At 36.9% G+C, this 23670-nt stretch overlaps 1 protein-coding gene, 1 long non-coding RNA gene and 1 pseudogene across 2 annotated transcripts; 1 reads left to right on the top strand and 2 right to left on the bottom strand.

Moving 5' to 3' along the window:
- Positions 1-2214: 2214 nt before the first annotated feature.
- LOC135747824 (uncharacterized) lies at positions 2215-8752 on the bottom strand (annotated as a pseudogene).
- A 386-nt stretch (positions 8753-9138) lies between these two features.
- Positions 9139-22587, bottom strand: LOC135747240 (uncharacterized). The gene is made up of 2 exons (XM_065265881.2): positions 22304-22587; positions 9139-11756 (listed from the first exon to the last, which is right to left on the bottom strand). Exons 1-2 carry the CDS (start codon positions 22304-22306, stop codon positions 10302-10304), a joined length of 1458 nt encoding a protein of 485 aa, XP_065121953.2. The 5' UTR covers positions 22307-22587; the 3' UTR covers positions 9139-10301.
- Positions 12210-14606, top strand: LOC135749000 (uncharacterized). Its single transcript, XR_010532273.1, has 4 exons — positions 12210-12439; positions 12571-12639; positions 12736-12847; positions 13702-14606. It is a non-coding gene; the product is annotated as an uncharacterized lncRNA (long non-coding RNA).
- Positions 22588-23670: the final 1083 nt, after the last annotated feature.

Here is a 23670-nt window from a genome sequence, read left to right as displayed (position 1 = left end):
AGTACAATTTGTCCAGTTAAAAGTTGTTCTATCACTGAAATAATTTTAGAGACATTATTTAAAGGTAAAAAAACTACATAGTGTTGCTTTAACATAATACAAAATATAATTGAAAGAGTAATATAAAAAGTAGGGCGGTCAAATGATTAATCACGATTAATCGCATACAAAATAAAAGTTTGTGTTTGCATAATATATGTGTGTGCACTGTGTGTTATTATTTTGTATATATAAACACACACAAATGGTTGCACGTATTTTAGAAACATTTACATGTGTATATATATATATATATATATATATATATATATATATATATATATATATATATATATATATATATACATATACATATACATGATTATTTTTCTTTAATGTATACATGTGTGTGTGTGTGTGTGTGTGTGTGTATTCATGTATACATATGATTACACACAACACACATTAATATATTATTCAAACACAAACTTTTATTTTGTATGCGATTAATCGTGATTAATCTTTTGACAGCCCTAATTAAAACATAAGGCACATGGGCATACTGTACCAAAGTGCTGTACAAAGATATAGTACTTTTTCAATAGATGGAGAGGTGTACAATATTTGCTTTTACTTTAACTCCCCTTCTAAATATGAGATGTAATGTCCAAAGTCGTGATTTCTCAAAGGCACCAATGATTGAAGTGATCTTGACATGGGGCACAAGACACTATAGGTCACCTTCACATGCATGAAAATTTTATTAATTTAATCTTACAATCTCAAAAGCGTGATTTATTGGAAAAGGTACACAATACATAAAGATAAAAAGAGGAAGTGTTAATCACCTGCAGATGGAGGATGGACAATGTCTGGAGTAACTCCTGATCATCTCTCGGATATACTGTCATGGAAAATTTTACTTATTTTATCTTTACTAATTTCTACTGTTTTATGATTTGAGCATTTATTGCTGTTTATTAAGGGGTGGTTTCCCGGACAGGGATTAGACTAGTCCTAGACTAAAATAAATGTAAGGGCTGTCCAAACTAAAAAACAACTTGAACTGACACATCTCAAAATACATCAGTGCCCTTTGTTTTGACTTAAAATGCACCCAAGTAATGTTTCTAGTTAGACATGTTTGTTAAAACTAGTTATATTTCCTAATTAAACCAAGGCCTAGTCCTGGCTTAAAGGTCACGTTCTTCCTGATCCCATTTTTTTAAACCCTAGTTAGTGTGTAATGTTGCTATAATAGCATAAATAATACCTGTAAAATGATAAAGCTCAAAGTTCACTGCCAGGTGATATATTGTCTTTAATAGAATCCCTTTTTCAAAGCCTACAGCGAACGGCCGGTTTGGACTACAGTTCTCTACTTCCTTCTTTAATGACGTCAGTAAAACGGTTTGTTGACTAAACTCCGGCCACAGGAATGTCAGTCGCCAGCTTTGGCTCAAACGGCTCTGCTAAGCTAAGCTGCTATCGAATCACAACACACTAAACAAACTACACAATCAGAACTCATTACGTATTTCTGAAGGAGTGACTTCATAGAACAAGGAAGACATCAGCCCGTTTTTAGGACAGTGAAAACAGCACTATACAGATAAGTAAATTGTGTGAAAAGTACCGCTTTTTTACACTTGAAACATGAACACGTTATATTGCGCACTGTAAACACAATCAAAGCTTCAAAAACACAGAAAGAATTTTTAGATTAATCGTTTTTTTAAATGTGGTCGATTCAAAATCGATTCTCAAAGAGCAGAATCGATTTTTTCTTTCATATTTATTTACGCAAAACTTGAACGTAAGATTAATGTTAATCTAATTACTAGTCTTCTTCACTAGATGTCACCCTCTTTTTTGCCTTGCCCGATGTTACCAAGGAGCGAGAGGCGAGCCCTGTCATTCATTCATTCAGTGCTTAAAATGGCAGTTTCATGTGCTTCATCGACGTTGATGCCACCTTCACATAAAAAGTCAGAAGAATGGAAGTATTTTAGTTTTGACAAGCAAGATGACGACGGTAGTGTTGTGTCTTTTTAATTTCTTTTTATTAATTACCCACTTGTAAACTGCTGTTCACTGTTCTTTTTTATTAATATAGTATTTGTATTAAATCTATACTCATTGAGTTGAATCGAGTATAAAAACCTATCCCGAGAACTGAAATTGAAAATTAAATCGATTTGATAGCTTGTGAATCGAAATCAAATCGATCTGGAACATCTATTAACTAAGCGTAATTTTTCTGTTTTGACCAACTCTCATGTTGGTACAAACCTGAATAAATTTCTTTATTCTGATAAACACAAAGGAAGATATTTGAGAAATGTTTTTAACCAAACCTTGGTTACTTCCATAGTATTCTTATGTCCTACTATGGAAGTGAATGGGGTTCACGGACGGTTTGGTTGCAAACATTTATCAAAATATCTTCCTTTACGGTCATATGAACAAAGAAACTTATACAGGTTTGTAACAACATGATGGTGGGTAAATGATGACAGAATTTTCATTTTTGGGTGAACTATCCCTTTAAATTGAAATCTTCCTGACGAAAGTGCTGGCTGCATATTCAAATTTTCGAGTTATAGAATAGAATAGAATAGCCTTTATTGTCATTGCACTAAAAGTGCAACGAAATTTAGGGTGCTCCCTCACCCACAACAAGAAATAACATACATTTTCAGACAAACAACAACATAAAAGGACTAAAAGAAAACCGTGTTCACTCATCATAATATTAAAAAAATATATAATAATAAATATATGCAACATAAAAAATATATAAAATCTAATAAAATCTTCAGACTGTCCATAAATTATTAAAGTATCTGCTAGTGATGTGTCAGCTGAGGGTCGCGTTGATGTAAACAATAAAAACTCCCGGTGGCCTGAATTTGTTGTCCTTACATCCACATACTGCACAGGTTTTAGCCAACTTTTATTGAGGGTTTTGGTGATTTCCCCTTCAGAGACTGTAAAAGCGGAGTTACTCTTTGGTTCGGTTTGTCTGCCGGCTAACATCAAGTTGACTTAAGATGATTCGAGAGCAGGTTGAGTGGTAAAAGAAGATATTAGGCTTGTTCAACTTCATGTGGCGCCACAAGAATCGACAGCCAGATGATGTCAAAGTACCGCGAGAGCGATTCGTGAAATCATAAGGAGGAGTTTGCTTTTAAATCGCTCTCACGAAACCTTGACGTCATCTGGCTTTCGGTTCTTGCGGCGCCGCATGAAGTCGAAAATACCTGAAGGCTGCATCGGTCAGTGGTTAGTGGGTGGAGCTAATGACTCATTCTGACTGCATTCTGGTTAATTGAGTCCATCAAAGACCATTACGAAAATTCCGCTTCAGCACACAATCAATCTAATAATCGAAATAGTGTTTTTTTTCTCATGTAAAATGCAAAATGGACATAAATTACCTGTGATAACAGGCTTAAATGTCTAGGGTTCAATTCCGATTCAAGTTTAGTTGGCTATGTGATATAAATGGAAGTAGCTAAATATATTAAACGTGTAAGTGCAGAGCTAAAGTTCACCTTTTCCCTGCACAGTCTGAATTGTGCAGACGAAAATACCTCTTGAAAGATATTAAAATCCTTTTAAACTGTATTGGGTTATGACTATAATTATTCATGTTTTCAACAAGGTAAAAATTCCACAACAATACAAGTCTGGTTAATGGTACATTTGTAATGGTACAGTGACAGAGAAGTTAAAACTAAGAACAAGGAAGATGCTCGTGTCAACATGACCTGAGCTGACCAGTTCATTGCGAGTTTCAGCACGTCTAAAGAAATTGACTCAATCTTAATATTTGCAAGCTAAGACAAATGAAAGTTACCATTGCTTCATAACCCTACTGAAAAATCCAGCTAAGACCAGCATAAGCTGGTGATCTGGTTTTAACTGGTGTCCCAGCTCGATTTTAGCTTGTATTGCTGATGTAGCAAGCTGGTCTAGCCATGTTTTGGTCACTTTTTAAGTTGGTCTAGCTGGAATTAGCTTAGCTTGACCAGCTTTGCCAGGCTGGGAGGACCAGCTTAGACCAGCTACTGCCAACTTAAACCAGCTAAAACCAACTACCAGCTTAAGCTGGTCTTTGATGGATTTATCAGTAGGGAAGAAATATGAGGATAACATAATGAGGATCCTCTTTCTACATCTACCTTCCCGCAATGGGAGCAAGTGTGCTCCTTCTCTCCAGAATGTTGCAGCTGGTGAGTAACCAGTATCCCGTTGGTATTATTTACAGCTTCTCATCAATGTGCACCATCTTCTGGTGCTTCCTCAGGTATGCCACTGTGGTGAAACTCTTCTCGCACTCAGCACAGTGGTACATTTTCCTTTCAAAGTGTTGCTCCATGTGGTTCTTCAAGCAACTTGCCGAGCTCAGGCATTTTCCACACTCAGAGCATTTGTAGAATCCTTGAATCCCTGCATGAACGTCTTGATGAATTTTGAAGGATTTTTGGCGAGTGAAGGTTTTGTCACAGATGCTGCAGTGTAGCAGGGTCTTGGAGTGAATAATTTTGTGGAACCTGAGCGAAGATGAAGTCTTGAAAGCCAAATCACATTGAGAACACTTATATGGTCTTTCATCAGTGTGGATCGCTTTATGGCTTTTCAGTGTATCGAGTCTGTTGAAGCTTTTTCCACACTTCTCACAGTGGTAAGGTTTGTCCTCAGAGTGAATGGCTTTGTGGCTCCTCAGCGAACTGCTGAAGCGAAACCTCATATCACAGATTGAGCACTTCTACCGTTTTTCCTCTGAGTGAATCACCTGATGTCTAGTGCGATCCCTGTATGAACGAAAGCTTTTTTCACACTTCTCACATCTGTAAGGCTTCTCTTCACTGTGAATACTCTCATGCAAGGAGTGTCAGAGCTGTGGGTCTTTATGTGTGATGTCAGGTGGCTCATCCTTTTGAAGCTTTTCTCGCACTGCATGCAGTGAAAGGGGCGGTCGTCCTTGTGAACGACCTGATGCATGTTAAGTACTTTCTTTGATAGGAAACTCTTCCCACACACTGAACAGCTGAATGGTTTGATCTCTGAATGGCTATAGAGGTGAGTGTTCAGCTCATCCTTTCGGATAAACTTTTTGTCACAATGTGGACATGGGAAAGATCTCACTTTGGTGTGGGTCAACGTGTGGCTCCTCATAGCAGCTGCAGTGTTGAAAAGCTTCCCGCAATGATCACACTGATGAAGCAGATTACCAGCATGCAGCCGCAGGTGATTTTTTAGGGAACATTTTTAGAGAAAAACTATTCCCACATTGAGAACAAGAGAATGGCTTTTCCCCTGTGTGGCTCCTTAAGTGGGACTTCAAACATTTCTCTCTGGTGAACTTTTTCTCACAGTGAGGGCAGTTAAACAGCTTCTCACCTGTGTGCAGACGCATGTGTAAAGTGAGCTCATGTTTACAAACGTAACTCTTTCCACAGGTGGAGCACTGGTGCGGCTTTCTTAAGGAGTGCACTTTTTTGTGGGCTCTCAGGTCAGATTTTTTTTCGAATCTCTTGCCGCATTTTGGACACAGGTTGGACCTCAATGATTTAGATGTAGCTGTGGGTGATGGATGAGGTTCCTCTTCAGATTCACTTTTTGAAGCGTCATGTAGCATCACATCTGTATCTACGTCCTCGTCCCTAGAAGCACACATCACATTTACAGCTTAAGCTAAGCAAACATAAGAAAGTAAAATTTGCTTGTTCCCATTTGTTAGAATGTAGTTCTAATCAGGTCTAGGAATATGTTTCGTAGTCTGAGGTATCTTGGAGAGGTCTGAGCTAAGCAGCAGAGAGTTTTGATATTTATCAGGGGCTATGAAATACACAAACATTGAATTATGGAGTGAAAACAGTATCAAAACCTTCCATAAATGCACACACAGACCACAAATGCACAATGCGTACAGACCTAATATAGTTTTTTTTTCTTTTAAACAGATGCATTACAATAAAGTACAAGTGACATTATTGTCAAGTGATAACCCATATTTGGAATGTGAGTATAATACTGTAAAAAGCATATTTACATACAATGTTTACTTGTTAGACATACATATTATATACTGAACGTTTGTCTCTATATATCTATAAATTAACATTTAAAATGAATCCTTCTTTAGTCTTCAACCGAGTGTCATCGCACACAAAACCAACAGTAAACCTATAACCTAAACCTGTAGCCAACATAAAGAATAGAGGTGTGCAAACACTAGGGCTGTGCAAAAAATCGACTGCGATTATCATGCGCGTGTCATCAGTAAAGCCAGTTCCGTGATTAGAAGTAAATCGCCATCAGCTACTTTCAGATGGAGCGGCATTTATTACACAGACCCGTAGATCACCGAGAAGCTAGGCAAAATCGCATAGATAATCGGAATCGATTTTCCTCGATTATGAACCTGATTTACTGGCGCATGATAATCGCAGTCGATTTTTTGCACAGCCCTAGCAAACACCGCTATTATTTAATTACAAGAATAGATATTTGCGCTCATCAGAGCACACAGGTGCATTGAATGTATAGTAAACATACTTTTTTAACCAAATGTATAGGAGGATGACTACCCATGTTATAACACAAATAAAATAAAAGATCTTTGGATTTTTCTCTTATATTAAACAAATGCTTAGTTTGTGGTTTATTATTATTTTTAATAAAAACACAACAACAATAGAAGAAAGAAAATAAACTAACTTCAATTAATTAAAATTATTTTTATTCATATATTTTTTCTGAGCTGTAGCACATCCGGCTCTTTCTCATCATATCTCTGTGATGCTTTGCTAAAGATAGGTGCTATTTTTGAAGAATCAAGAAGGATGCATTTTAATTTTAAATGTTGATTTACTGTAGATTACAAATCGCCTTTGGAAACCCAGTGTACAATACAGCATGCAAAAATATAGAAAATAAACAAAGTATACAGTATATATTGTTATAGGCTTTATATGTATGTCTAACATGTAAACATTGTATGTAAACATGCTTTTTCAGTATTATAAGTCACTTATACTTTATTGTAACGCATCTGTTTAAAAGAAAAACTATATAAGGACTGTATGCACCCTCTTTAGGAAGACGATATATTGCACATAAATCTCCTGCGTGCATTTGTGGATTTCAATGTGTGAATTTTTCGTGTGGATTTGTGCATTTTTGAACAACCTGCACGTGTGTACTTTTGTGTGCGTTTTTGGGAGGTTTTGATACTGTTTTCACTCCATACTGAATACTGTTCAAATTATAGACCAAAGTTTATAGGAGAAAGTTCACATTATATAGGGTACAGAAAGAAAACGCCTGCTAGACACTAGGAAGTGTCTGGAACAATCGCATGATCGACACCGGAGTAAGCAAGTCTGGATACTGATACATAAATAATAATTCATAGTTATGATCCAAACAAAGAAGTGGTGATTGGAACAGGGAAGTTCAAAAGAACTAACCGTGACCTGGTTGACCTGCCTGCACCAGGCTTCTAAATTAACAAAGGAAATGTCACAACTCCCTCTTAACTTAGTAAATGCAAGCTCATCAATCAAAAGTTACCATTGCTTCATTAGTCATACGAGTATAGCAATGCACAATGCACAGAACAGGATACAGAATAACGGATTATATATATATATATATATATATATATATATATATATATATATATATATATATATATATATATATATATATATATATATATATATATATATATATATATATGGGGTGTGAGGAACCATCCTTTAAATTTTAAAAAATATTTTATATTTCAGAGTGCTTATGTACTAAGTAGAGATGTTTGATCCCAGACAATATTTGTTCAAAGAAAAATAGCGCTTACCTGGTTTCACTTGACTGCTCCCTCTGAAATCAAATAAAACAAACATGTTAAGAATGTATAAATTAAAAATTGAAAAATAACTTTATTTACACTAAATTTGTGCTCCAGCCATCATTTTATTTTTTCTACACATTAGAATTTTCTTTAAAAAAAGAAAAACATATTCCAGGGGTCTATTTTTTCATAATAATGTCTTTTATACTGAAAGAGTATGTATCATTGGCAGAATTTTATAAGAACTTGGGAGCAATGATCATAGTTTGTTTTTAATTATTGATTACTGTATAAGAGCTCTCATTCTGGTCTCAAGTATTTATAGACGGGAAAAACAACATCCTATTGTTTGCCGGCGCCTAATTTTTTGAAGATCATAAATTTTTCGGTTTACACCACAGAACTTAAACAGAAGGAAAAAACCTACTTCCTCTCTCGAATACCGTTTAGCAAAGACTCTAATGTACGTGCATTTCAAATGCAATAGAAATATACAAAAAATTTGAAAAGAAAATATATTTGACCCCATAAAACCCTGACTTTGCATCTGTAGAGTGATGTATAGTGACACTTACCATCACAGTTTCTGCTTTCCTAGCATGGTTTGGTTTTGCGTTGCTGTCATGAGAGAATTTACGCACGGTGGCAAAGCAGGAAACACTCAGATACTGAAGAAGCACAGAACAGTGAGTCTCCTTTAAACAAACAGGACAATCCAGAGTCTTGTTGAACTCCCAATAGCTCTGTAAGCAGCTTTTACACAAACTGTGACAGCATCTTAAAACAACCGAGTCTTTTAAAGAAGAAGAGCAAAGGTAACAGTCCTTCACAGGCGAGGGTGAGATGTTAGCCATGTTGTCACATCCCATTCAGACTGTGTTTAAGCATCCACTAGATTAGCAGACTTCCTTAAACCCTCCCACCTACTGTACTTGTCAACTTTTGAAAATAAGGGAAATTTTCCAACCCCAACATTAACCACACCCCCTATACAGCCCACTTAGACAGGTATAATCTCAAGACCTAAGACTGAGCAGCAGAGATCTGATATCAGGGACCATGAAGAGAGACAGATAACAATATGCCGTTCATATCACAGTAAACATTTATCGAGCAAGATTACATTTTATAAGGAGAAAAGAGGACATATGGAGAGGTATATTTGTACAGGATTTGCTTTTTACTGTAACTCCCCTTCTAAATATGAGATTTAATGTCCAAAGTGGTGTTGTGATTTTCTCAAGGGCACCAATTAATGAAGTAAACCTTACAAGGGTATAGATGCCACCTTCACATAAATAGAAAACATCCTCATTTTGATCTTACGATTATTTCTGAAAAGCGCACACGTCTGATTCATAAAAGAATATACGCAAAGAAAATGTCACAATAAATTTTAATCAGGTCTAGGATATGTTTCATAGTCTGGAGGTCTGAGCCGAGCAGCAGAGATTCTGATCAAGGGCTATGAAAGACACAGACGCCGAGTGCTGTTCAAATCACAGTCAGAAGTTTATTGTAATAGGTACACAATTTATAAAGACAAAAAGAGGAAGTGTGGATCACCTGCAGACAGAGATGGACAATGTCTGGACTAACTCTTGATCATATTGGTTAATGGTACATTTGTAATGGTACAGTGACAGAGAAGTTAAAACTAAGAACAAGGAAGATGCTCGTGTCAACATAACCTGAGCTGACCAGTTCATTGCGAGTTTCGGCACATCTAAAGAAATTGGCTCAATCTTAATATTTGCAAGCTAAAACATAAAAGTCATAAGTAATATGAGGATAACATAATGAGGAATATGCAGGGTTATATGAAAAATATAAAATGTATAAATGTGGGCTGTGGGGGGGAAAGTCTCTTAATTCTAACAAACATTTTATGTAATGTGAGTTTTATTTGAATATACGAAAAATGCAAAAAGAAATAAAGCATACATTGACTACAATTGTGTCTGTTATTGTTAATTCTCTCTTGCAGTGATATTTTAGCAACTCTCCAAGGTCAACAACTAGGTCTTGTGTAAATGAAAAATATATTTTTCACATTAAATTTTTTTATAGAAATCAAATTGCATGAATTTTTAAAACTACTAACTATATAATACTGTATAAAAACTACATTCACTTAAGTGTAACCAATGCCTGAACAGCTTACAAAGAAGGAAAAATCTGACATTTTCAATAGAAAAACAAAAAACAAACATAATGCTAAATATTATCTCCACTCGCCATTTATTTTTTGATGTTTTAGATGGTGGCTCTTAATAAATTCTTTACCAAACTGAGTATCATTTAGGTCTCTCTTCTGAATCGTGAGTGAATCAAAGAGTGAATCGTCTCATGCCGACTGATCCTCTTTCTAAATCTACCTTCCCACAATGGGATCAAGTGTGCTCCTTCTCTCCTGAATGTTGCAGCTGGTGAGTAACCAGTATCCCTTTTGTATTATTTACAGCTTCTCATCAATGTGCACCATCTTCTGGTGCTTCCTCAGGTATGCCACTGATCTAAAACTCTTCTCACACTCACCACAGTGGTACATTTTCTTTTCAAAGTGTTGCTCCATGTGCTTCTTCAAGTAACTTTCCGAGCTCAGGCCTTTTCCACACTCAGAGCATTTGTAGACTTTAATCCCTGCATGAACGTCTTGATGAATTTTGAAGGATTTTTGGCGAGTGAAGGTTTTGTCACAGATGCTGCAGTGTAGCAGGGTCTTGGAGTGAATCATTTTGTGTAACCTGAGCAAAGATGAAGTCTTGAAAGCCAAATCACATTGAGAACACTTATAAGGTCTTTCATCAGTGTGGATCAACTTGTGGTTTTTCAGGTAATTGAGTCTGTTAAAGCTCTTTCCACACTTCTCACAGTGGTAAGGTTTGTCCTCAGAGTGAATGGCTTTGTGGTTCCACAGCCCACTGTTGAAGTGAAACCTCATATCACAGATTGAGCACTTGTATGGTTTTTCCTCTGAATGTACAGCCTGGTGTTTGGTGCAATCACCTGATAAACGAAAGCTTTTGCCACACTGCTCACAGCTGTAAGGCTTCTCTCCAGTGTGAATACTCTCATGCAGTTTTAGGTAGAAGGGAAGTTTGAAGGATTTGCTGCAGTAGGTGCACTTGTAAGGGGTGTCAGAGCTGTGGGTCTTTATGTGTGATGTTAAATGGCTTATCCTTTTGAAGCTTTTCTTGCACTGTGTGCAGTGAAAGGGACGGTCGTCCTTGTGAACGACCTGATGAGTGTTAAGTATCTGCTTTGATAGGAAACTCTTCCCACACACTGAGCAGCTGAAAGGTTTGATCCCAGAATGGCTATTCAGGTGAGTCTTCAGCTCATCCTTTGTTGTAAACGCTTTGTCACATTGTGGACATGGAAAAGGCTTCTCGCCGGTGTGGGTCAACTTGTGGATCCTCATAGCACCTCCACTGTTAAAAAGCTTCCCGCAATGATCACACTGATAAGGCAGATTTCCTGCATGCAGCCGCAGGTGATTTTTTAGGGCACTTTTTTGAGAAAAACATTTCCCACATTGAGAGCAAGAGAATGGCTTTTCCCCTGTGTGGCTCCTTAAGTGGGACTTCAAACAACTCTCTTTGGTGAACTTTTTCTCACAGTAAGAGCAGTTAAAGAGCTTCTCACCTCTGTGCAGACGCATGTGATATGTGAGCTCAGCTTTACGAGCATAACTCTTTTCACAAGTGAGGCACTGGTGCGTCTGTGCTAAGATGTGCACCTTCTCGTGGGCTCTGAGGTCAGATTTTCTTTTGAAGCTCTTGCCACATTTTGGGCACAGATTGGACCTCAATAACTTAAAAGTAGTTGTGGGTGTAGCAGGATGTTCCTCTTCAGATTCATTTTCCCCCAGCATCATTCCTCTAGTGGAATGGATTTGAGTGACAGCGCTCTGACAAAAGAAACAAACATATGCGTTAAATTAGAGAAAAAGTGAGTGGGTCCAATGTCATTGGTCTTAAAAAGTGTACTGAAGTCCATGATTTTTTTTAAATGGCAGTCCCAATAGACATCTATAGACGGTTTCATTGAACGCACGTGCATTGTCGCGTCTGGACGGAACTTAACTTCCGGTCTCTGTTTGATTTGTGGTCTAACCAGTGGCTAAACTTAAGGCTCGTACAGACTACATGACTTTAAAACGTTGGTCCGAACTGTGCGGTTCACACTACATGACTTGCTCTCTGTGAAATCAGGAGTGTTCACGTTGTTGATCAGTTCACACCACACGACATAACGTGACTGCACCACAACAGGAGGTAACGCACTACACGAGTTGAGAACAACTCTATCACCCGGCGATTCTATCTTGTCCACAAACCACGTTTTGTCACGAAAAATCACGCGATAAAACAAAACGGAAATGACGCGAAACAACACGCGCACCAGTAAACCCACAGAAGAAGAATGAAGACGACGCGCAAAACTTTTGTTTGTATATATAGACTTCAGACAGAAATTCGTGCTGCAAACCGTTTGCGCGATGCAAAGCCGCAAAAGAAAAAAATGAAGAGATGTGTATGTGGAGAGGTGGATCAACACCACACGAGGACAGCAGGGATTTAAGAGTTGGAGGTGAGTACAGCTTGTTTATATAGGAAATATAGCTGCATGCTTATGTTTGGCTATGATCACATTTAAAATATCAACGTGTTGTCTACTGTGTTTAAAAGCTGTGTTTCTTGATTTAATTATCGTTCAGATAGAATAGGACAGGCTTCGCAAAGCATGACTTGGAGAGCGTTTGTCTTTGACCCTGCGATTCTATGCAACAGGTTTGTGTGATTTCATTTCAAACGAATATGAACTGAATGTTGTCATTACGTTTTTTTCTGTCTGGGTATGTTTTTGAACTTTTTGGTGTCATGCAGGTGACACGTTCAAGTCCCTCAGGTTCAAGTCCAGGATGGGGGACCAGCACCATCCCACAAATAGTTTTGGATAGCTGTTCTGTACCAGGTTATAAAGGACGATTTCTTGAAGGTAGGGTTATTACAAAATATCTATCTATCTATCTATCTATCTATCTATCTATCTATCTATCTATCTATCTATCTATCTATCTATCTATCTATCTATCTATCTATCTATCTATCTATCTATCTATATACATCTACTACTTCATTTAAAAAAAAAACCCATAACATTGTGGACATCAGCAGTTGACTGTCTTTGATAAAAGTATTTTAGTAAAAACTATTATTAGAAACAGGGATATAGTTCCGAAAAGCACAAGTAATATTTATTTTTATGTCTATACATACCTGTATACATTAATTTCATAATTTTATCTGAGCTTACACTATGTGTATATTAAAGTATTTTGTGTATAAACATGAATTATGTTAACACAGCAATAAATATAAAATTACTTCCAAACCTTATATTGTAATATTTGTTATTCTACATGTTGTTTAGTCCCTAGTTTATCTTTATACTTATTTATATGGATTAAGTAAGAAGGGGTCTCATTTATAAAGCATGCGTATGCACAAAACAGTTCTGGAAACATGCGTACGCCAGTTACCACACAAATGTTGTGATCTTTAAAAAAAAAAAACTTAATGGGAGAATAGGCTTGCATGGTGGGATCAGAAGATAATTAATGTACGCACACTTGCAGAAAGGTAACATTGCTTTGTCTATATTTTTTGGCGTATGCCATTTTTGGCTTTTGTGCATACATTGACTTTTAGTAAGAATCCTACACACAGTTTTATAAATGAGACCCAAGGTGTTTGTTCTACATATAACTATGCAAATAAATCCATTGGAAACTGTAGTCTTGAATATATAATAATTTAATCAGTGACATTTGGTGTGTCCTATTGTTTTAGACACCATCAACGGAAGGAGAGTGGCATAGCCGTGGACTTCGAAAGGAAGTGGCAGTTTCCACTTTGCTTTGGGGTACTTGCTACCACTCCAGCTGTAGCAGACTGCTGACCAAAACATGGTTGATGGGCAATGAAAGAATCGTGGGACGGGTGCTTTTCAACCGATGAACACCACCTCACATCGCAATTGTATGGCAACAGCAAAAGTGCAACGCAATCTGATGCGGGACTACTTTGTCTCACCAGCGTGTAGTGTTTATTGGCAAGTTCAACACAGTTTAAAAGGAACTGATGTAGAGTTATCCCTGCAAACAGCAGATTAAAGCCAGTTATTGTCAGTTTAGGACATTCGTTTTCTTGTGTGTTCTAAAGTCCTGTATTTGTAAAGAACACAATGTGGTTCACTTTTTCATTGTTTTAAGTATTCTGTTTATTGTTGTGTTATTATTCAATTAATTTTAATTGCATACAAATCAAAAGGTGCAGGAATGTAACAAATAAAGGCAATCTGCATGTTGCAATTAAGTGCCTTATACTAACTTTATTTCTTGATCCACACTCATTATTCACAGAACATTAACAATGTTTCTATACTACGGCGCTAAACATCAACATATCTGATCATGCTAAAAATTTATGGGGATTGTGATGATAAGCTCTGGGCATTTTTACTCGATGTGGATTAATCTAACAGCCAATCACACACAATTATATTACGATATTTATATATCACCCAGCCCTTAAAAGGGCTCTACATAGGGATTTTTGTAATGTTTAATTGTGTTAATGTGGTGCACTGCACGTGTTCTAACAATGTATATTTTGTCTGTCCACATAATATACATTCAAATGTACTACATTGTTTTCAAGTTGCACAAACAACAATGCAAGGCTATAAAGCACTATTCATATTGGCGTTTTTTGTAAAATATGACAATGTGTTTTATACTTTTATACTTTGTTGCATTAAATGTATTACTTTTGATAGACCATTTATTTCATGAAACAGCACTGGGAAATTCAATCTAAACCCTTCAACAAGTTTAATCACCTTATTGATAAATGTAATACATAGTAAAGTTAATAGTTTGTAAACAAAAACACATCGGGACCGGACCGCACATGTCATGCATGATATATGCATAGGGTAGGTTGTTCAGGTGACAACATTGATCCGCTTCTGTCAGTCTCCTGGGCGTTGTATAGCATCACCATTATGCTTCTTTTGAGATGTGATAAGAGAACTGGGTCTTTAATATTCCTCAATTCCAAAGCCATGGTTCCCAAATGAAGTTAATGTATCCCTAGTTGTTTGTGAGTCCACTTGTGCAACAGTAAAGTCTAAAATCAATAAATAAATGCAATGTTTCCAGTTAATATTTACCTCCACACTTTATTTTATTTGTCTATTCAAACTAAATATGAGAATTTATTCCTTTGTTTACAAGCTCTTTCGACTGGTACAAAAGGCAGATTGTAATGTAACTGAATATCCTCTACTACACAATATATAACAATAAACAGAATTACAGTAAAAAGAATTATACACTTTATAATGTTTTACAGACATATCCCAAAATAGGATTACGCTAGCTTCTATAATATGCATGTATATGGAAATATGACCAATTAATTTACATTTTACCCTATAACATTTAGATAATGTAATAATAACATTTGCTCACCTGGCTGTTTTACAGCGTTTGCTATTTCTCTCCACCGTTTCTTTTTCTCAGCGCAGTTGTGGTAAATATATGTGAAACGTCATACAGACATTTATGCCTGAGTTCAATGTTTTCTTGGTGACATGCTGCTCATCTTTCCGTGTGACGTCAACCCCTCGTCGGATTGGCTGTAGCTCGTGACATCATAGGAGGTCGAGTCGCGCGACAGGTCCAGATATCTAACAAGCTAGATATTTTTCTGGTGTTGGCGACGCGTCTGCGAGCCGTCTGCGAGCGTCTTTGATGCGTTGTTGGCTCTTTCATACCAACAGATTGGCGAACGTCGATCGCCCGCTAATCCCCCGCGATTTGCACCCGATCACACCCCGACCTGTCGGCGAGCGAACGATTTGCAAATCGGGCTTAAATCTGGCTTAAAATCATGTAGTGTGAACTAAGCATAACAGGGTGTCCGCGGATCCTTAAAAAATCTTAAACGTCTTAGATTCTGTAGTATGAAAATAAGGCCTTAATTAGCATTAAAATGTCTTAAATCTGCGTATCAAAGGTCTTAAAATGTTGCCCAACCAACACCGCCAAGAAGATTGTAATTGTTTTACATGTCCGCAAATGGAGAAAAGTGTGAGCCCTAACAAAGAGCGCCACGCCATGTGAAACATCAGCAGCTTTAAGTTTCTGCTCCATCAGACATCTGGGGGCGTATTACAGAAAAGTCCTAACTTTAAAATCTTATCTTAACTGTTTGGTAACCATGGTAATTTCAGTTAGGACCTCATTTAAGACAAAAGCTATTACAGAATGACGTTCCTAAATGCATTATCTTATCTTAACTGCAGAAAGGAAAGTGGTATTACAGAAGCATCCTAACTTGACAAAACATCCTAAAAACGGTCTTAACTTTAGGGTAACCTCACAGGTGTCCTAACTTAAAACTTTAATGAGAGCCAGCTGAAACAATCACATTATGATAGAGCTGCGGGAGAATGACATTACATTTTAACAAAGTGGAGGATGAAAAACATCAATGTTTGTTTTTGGATTACTCTTTGAATGTTTTTTACCTTCACACATTCACATAATCACAATGTTTCTCACTAGTGGAGCGATCTTTCAATTTCTGTCATCCCTCATTATTAAAAAACAGTTATCTTATCCGTGAACACTTGATGGGATTATAGTGAATACAGTACACACTTGACTCAGCATCTATTTCTTGTCATGTCTCTATCAAATGTTGAAATGTACAATAGTATCCTAGCACTTAGGAAGAATAATTTTTTTAATTTTTGTAAGTCACATTTGCTAAATGTTTAAATTGAATGGTAACTGATAGATGATGTGCTAAAACACTAATACAAAAAACACAGACTATGATTACTATGAATTTAATAAAATGTATTTTTCTGCCCCATTAAAATTAAAAGGACAATTCTTTTGTTTACTGTAGCAGCAGCTCACGCATTGCTGGTTGCTTGGTAACAGACCTGACAGTTGATAGCCGAACATGATTAAGCGATTTGGGATTTCCTAACTACAGATGAGATAAGATTTGGTGAGATAAGATGAGAATCCTAAATCAATTTAAGATTTGCTTCTGTAATATGAATTTGTGAAAAATCTTAACTTAACACATCATGGGCTCTATCTTACACCCGGCGCAATGCAGCGCAATGCGCGACGCAAGTGTCTTTCGCTAGTTTCCACCCTAATTTTCACGTTTAGCGCCGCGTTGTTTAAATAGCAATTGCATTTGCGCCCCCTTTTGCGCCCATGGGCGTTCTGGTCTGAAAACGAGGTGTGTTCAGGCGCATTGTTGGCGCGTTGCTATTTTGAGGCAACTAAAATAGACTACGCCATTGACCAACAAAAACCTGGTCTAAAGTCTAAAGTCAATGGCGCAATGTGTTTTATGTTATTTAAAGAGCGCATTAGTAAAATGCGCCTAAACACGGGAGGACAACGCGGGTTTGCTTATCACAAGGTACATAATGCGCAGCAGCACAAAAATGCTTTTAAATATGAAAGATTAAAGGATTGAATGTAAAAGATTATTATTGAATCTCTTGGACATAAATGAGGACAGATTATGAGACGTTAGAAGGCGCAAAGAGCTGCTTCACCTGCAGCCTGCTAAGTAAATAAATGCTTTGCTTTAAACAAATGCGTCTGTTTTTAAATGTTTTTTTTTTAATGCTACCTCACGGATTTATTGTCTATGATGACTCTGTACCTGTGGATATGGTGAGATGAGAAACATTTTTAAGTAATGCTTAAAAAAACTCTTTGCTAAAAAAAACCGCTGTCCAAAGTGCTGAAACGTGAGGAGAGCCGTTTGTAAATTCTTTATCTCCTGTTTATTACAAATAAAGTATTTTTAGAGTACAAACCTTATCTTACATGCTTGTAAATAATTTTTTGATGATATTGGATAGCCATACATTAAAAGCAATTACAAGCCTGCTTTTTACTTCCATGACTAAAAGAAAACGGGTTTTAAAGGTTTTGATAAAAAAATAACAATTTCAATACAAGTGAAAAACAACACAATTATTTAACATTAATCTTAAACTGGGGATCTTCTTCCTCCGCTTATTTTTTCAGTTTACAAAGTCCGTCATCTAAATAGGGATTAGACATAACGCCAGCGCAACTAGCTTTTAAAGGGGATGAGAGCAGAGACTCTCATTGGTTTATTGCACGTTACGCCCAAAATACTCCCATTACAATAGGACCTACCCTTTTCGACCATGCGCTCGGCGCAAAATCCATTTTTCCCGTCGTTAAATTAGCAAAAGTGGATTCGGACACGCCCATTTAGATGTTGCGCTGTGCGCTTTAGACAATGCGCTTAGATCGTTAAAATAGGGCCCCATATCTTAAGTTAAGACCTAAGATAGAAAGTTTCTGTAATACGCCCCCTGATCAGCATTTGGTTGGCTTCATTGCTAGCGAAGCCTGTCTTATTCTTATTTCCCTTACTTCTAGTTTTCTTCTCGATTATACAAAAAAATAAATAAATAAAACCACATTAACCCAAATACATAAAATAAATAAAATGTTTTTTAATAAAGAGAAGCATATCCCGTTCGCACAAAGGTAATAATTTGCTGAATATTTCTAACGGTTTCAAATTAAAACGGAATTAAAGGGGCCATGGCATGAAAAGCTGACTTTTTCCATGTTTATGATTGGGTCCCCAGTGCTTCTATCAACCTAGAAAATGTGAAAAAGATCAACCCAGTAACTTAGTTTTTGTAAACCATTCTCTACAAGCACATGAAAAAATAGGTTAATGAAATTTGGCTCTCCTTATGATGTCATAAGGAGCTGTTATTATTATAATACCGCCCCTTAATCTGCACTATCCAACCACAACACTGCCATTTAGTGCAGAGAAAAGCACAATTGAGTTTTAATTGCAACAAACCACCATCATTGTGATCAGTGTTTGAATTTTCACACCCAAAACGGCACATTTTTGCTCAGACCTACAAAGTGGCAATTTTAACATGTTATAATAAATCATCTGTGGGGGATTTTAAGCTAAAACTTCACATATGTGCTCTGGGGACACCAAAGATTTATTTGACATCTTAACTCTTTCACCGCCATTGACGAGATATCTCGTCAATTAAGAGAAAACGCTTCCCCGCCAATGACGAGATTTTCCGTCTTTCCGCAATACCGCTATTATCCACCAGGTGCCGACCTTCTGCAACTTTTTAAACCCGGAAATATTGCCCTATGGCAAGCGGCTGCATGTCCGTGTCTGTTTTAAAGCTCCACTGTGTAAGATCTACTCCCATCTAGCGGTGAAAGTCTATATGACAAGCAACTGAATGTTACTTTCTAGCCCTCCCCATTCGGAACGCGTTTTAACTCGTACGGTGGCCCGGCCGTGTCATGCCAAGGTTAACATGGCTTCCAGTAGCTACAAAGCAAAAGCAATGAGAAAAAATGAACAATTTGCAATGTCCTTTGCCTGTGATCCATCAAAGCACACAGATTTATGTTTAACATGAAAAAAGTCTGATTGTCATGATATGTCCGCTTAAAATCACATACAAAAAGCAACCATGACGGGTTTAAATGGACGCGAACTAATATTATGTCAAAGTACAATGCTTATGTTTTAAGTAAACGTTACATGTCCGTGTATATGTAAGAGCTTTCTCTCAGATTGGTGAAAAAAGATCGCGCAACTTTCACACGCTTGTAAAATGAAACGAAAGACGCGCAGATCAGACGCTTTTATCAGAGTATTATGTCAGACATTATGTCAGAGTACAATGCTTATGTTTTAAGTAAACGTTACATGTCCGTGTATATGTAAGAGCTTTCTCTCATATTGGTGAAAAAAGATCGCGCAACTTTCACACGCTTGTAAAATGAAACGAAAGACGCGCAGATCAGACGCTTTTATCAGAGTATTATGTCAGACATTATGTCAGAGTACAATGCTTATGTTTTAAGTAAACGTTACACGTCCGTGTATATGTAAGAGCTTCTCTCATATTGGTGAAAAAAGATCGCGCAACTTTCACTTTATCAGAGTATTATGTCAGACATTATGTCAGAGTACAATGCTTATGTTTTAAGTAAACATGTTACATGTCCGTGTATATGTAAGAGCTTTCTCTCATATTGGTGAAAAAAGATCGCGCAACATTCACACGCTTGTAAAATGAAACGAAAGACGCGCAGATCAGACGCTTTTATCAATGAAAGGCTAAAAATAGCGCTGTCACCGTGTGTTTGTGCTAGAGGTCAGAAAAGATGAAAACATTTATCTCAGTACCTCAGATTACATAAATGGGCGGAGAGACTGCGTGTGTCTGTTCGAACACATTAAACCACATGCATGTTTACACTAACAAGTGTTATGCATAATCATGCTAAAGTTAGCCAAGGAACTATAAAACCTTAAGTTTACAACATGGACTGTATAGATGTAAACGAATATGCTGAATTACCTGTGGAGAATATAGAAAGTGCAACTTCAGTGTCCCTTGAGCCCCATCTTGGAAAACTAACTCCAATAGTGACTTTGGTCTTGATGTTTTTCCTGTCACGTTGTCGTTTAAAATCCCCGTTTCGCATCCTTGGCGATTTGTTTTAATGTCCTCGAGAATATGTCTTCAACAGGCTTTCAAATCAAAGCATTAGATCGCAGGTTCATCACGGTGTGCGGTTGTTGTAAAATCCGAAGGATTTAGCTACGCAGGTCACAGGCTGGATACGTCATCAAGCCTGGTTTATTTAAATTAACTGAGCATTACATTCGCAAGTCATACGCATATTACATCAATTTACAATTAACTAAGAATAATTGTCAGCTTTATAATTGTTAATATTCTGAAATAAGACTGTCTTGATGACGTATACCGCCTACACATGCAACCTCCGGAGGCTTCAGCTATCAGACCGCGTGAGTGTAGAGTGAAAGCGCGAAAGGCGGAGCTTGAATTTCAGGAATGTCCCTCGTCGGCGAATGTATTTCAAAGATGGAGGCACAACATGGATTCAGCCAGAGAGCGCTTCGACGGTATGCATTTTAAATAGCAGATTCTACACTTAGTGGGTGGGAAGTAATTACACATGAATGAGCACATACTTTTGAAAGAAAACATGGGTTTTTGTTAAGAATTAACTCAATAAAGTACACAGTAGAGCTTTAAAGATCGCCCTGAATGGGATCTCTATGAAAAGTCCGTCACAAAAATGGAATTATCTCTGCTTTTTGCTCAAAATGTGGTGTTTTTGCAGAAACCTACCCATATTCAAAAGCTAATTACAAAAGAACCACTGAAGGTAGGATGAAACGGGTTTTTTTGTTTGAAAGCAGAGGGTCTGTTCTTTCATTTGGTATATTGTATGTTTATATATTTAAAGAAGAACATTTTTTGGAAGGCATTAAACTTTGGTGAAAATCATGAAAAACGCTGGGGCTGGCTGGCAACTTTTTTTTTAAACGCTGGCGGTGAAAGAGTTAAAAAAGTCTTGGCCCCTTTAAACAAAGCTTGTAATAAGTTGTTAACTCTATTGTCATTCTAAATATTGTTTAATAATAAAACAATGATGAGACAATAATAAACACCTGGTCTTTCTAAATGCTTTTGATCACTTAGGTCTATTTTCATCATCATTTACCAAAATAATTGTTAGTAAAACCCCTAGATTTGTTAAATTATTTTAAAATGTTGTGATTTTAGTTAATTAAAAAGGCAATTTTTTCTTCTTATATTTCTCGTAATATCAGCAAAGGGTAAAAATCTTGTATGATTTTATTGTCATGAACCCAATCTCGTGTCTCGTTTCATCTTGCAGGGTAAGTGTCTTGTCACACCTCTAGAAAATACATCTTGTTTTTTTTGTCATGAAAGGTAAAGGTCCTTAAAAACACATGGATGCATGCACACTGTACTACAAAATTGGACTTCATTGTCATGTTATAGGTCTCAATAGGGCTTTCATTCATAATGGTCTTAAAAAGGTCTTAAAAAGTCTTAAATTAGACTTGGTGAAACCTGCAGAAACCCTGACCTAACTCTGAAACAAATACCGCGTCAAAAATAACAAATGTTTTGGTTTCCTAAAAAAAGATGAGGGGAGATGGCGATCATGGAGCACTGCTATGTGAAAAGAGATTTGGCACCCGATCTGTAATTAAGATTGTATACATTCTATAGTCTCATTTTACACAGTAACATTAGCTCAGTATAGTTTTTGATAAGCTATGATTTGTTGTTATTGATTGTTTGCGGAGTTTTCCAGAAGTTACGTTTGTTAAATGAAAGCCATTTGTTTATGTTGTTGTTACTGCTGAAACTATAACTGATGCCCAGTTTTCTTTTAAAGATCGCACATGCAAAAACCATGCAGTTTTTTAAAGTGAAAGTGCAATGTAGGAGTATTACCATCTCACTTTCTGCATTCCTCACAAGATGTGATTTGATGTTGCTGTCATCTGAGAATTGACACACTGTAGCAAAGTGAGAGAGACTCAAATCCAGCAGAAGAACAACAGAACATTGGCTATGTTTACATGCACAAAATTGTGTCAATCAGACTGAATTTAATACGATTGAAGGTAACGACGATACAGTTTACATGCACCCTAAACATTCCAACTGATTAAAATGTTCGTTTACATGTACATAGAATCCGAACGTCTACGCAAGCGCACAGCCAGGGTTGCCAGATTCGCGTATCAGAACCATCCCAAAAGAACATTCAGACCTAGCCCAAAGCATCCCAATGACTATTCACAGCCCAAATACCAATAACTAATGAACATACTACTTTCATTTTTAACCCGCAGAAAAAACAACTGGTGGAAACAGTTTAAACAGTAGCTCAAATCTAAACTCGGAAAAAAGCAGAGGACTTGGCAACGCCTCGCTGCGGACAACATTTCTCGTCGAGTTCATGCTTTATCTGGATTAAAGTTAAAGCGGAGTTGGAGAAATTTGTTCTTAAGAAGTTTTCACATATAGGTGATGAAAACACTTTTCAAAAGCCACAACGCTATTTTATTGCTTTAAGTAGCCTAATGTTTTAAAAGTACACATAAACGCGGCAGAATGTACATCGCGTGATCCCAGTAACCTTAATACGTGATGCGCGTTTCTGTGACGAGAATCATGTGATATAAGAGTTTAATATAAGACGTGAACTTGAGCACAAATGTTCTGCGCATGTGCACAATATATTTTTGCATCCGATTGATAAAATACTACGATTCAAGCGTTTACATGCGTACTTTTCTCCTGCTGATCGCATCACAGATCGTACACCTCCCCCTCTCTTACGAAAATTTACCATGGTGTTATTGTGGTAAAGTGTAGTAACCATGTTTTTTGGTGTATTGATTGCTATCAACAAAACTATGGTTTTACTAAACTTATCAAACTTATCATGGTTTAACTATGATTTTATAGTTGTCAAACCCATGGTTATTTTCTTAAAACAACCGAGTCTTTTAAAAAAGAAGAGCAAAGATAATAGTCTTTCACGTGAGATTGTGAGAAGGCCATGTTGGCACAGCACAGTAAAAGTGAACAAAAACGAGAAAATAATCTTTGAAGATAACAGATGAGTTATGATGTTGCTTTCGACCTTTGACAAAATCTCAAAGCTCATACCAGAGTTTCATAGCTCTTCAGATTCAGATCAAATGAAGATGTTACTGGGGGAGGACAGACACCCATCAGCTGCTGCTAAATTCATTTATCAGTTACACACCATCAGAAATAATCCACAGCCCTGATCTTGTACAGTACTT

The sequence above is a fragment of the Paramisgurnus dabryanus genome, chromosome 6 (genome assembly GCF_030506205.2).
Source record: "Paramisgurnus dabryanus chromosome 6, PD_genome_1.1, whole genome shotgun sequence".
Lineage (NCBI taxonomy): Eukaryota > Metazoa > Chordata > Actinopteri > Cypriniformes > Cobitidae > Paramisgurnus > Paramisgurnus dabryanus.
This window is presented reverse-complemented; position numbering and strand designations above follow the sequence as displayed.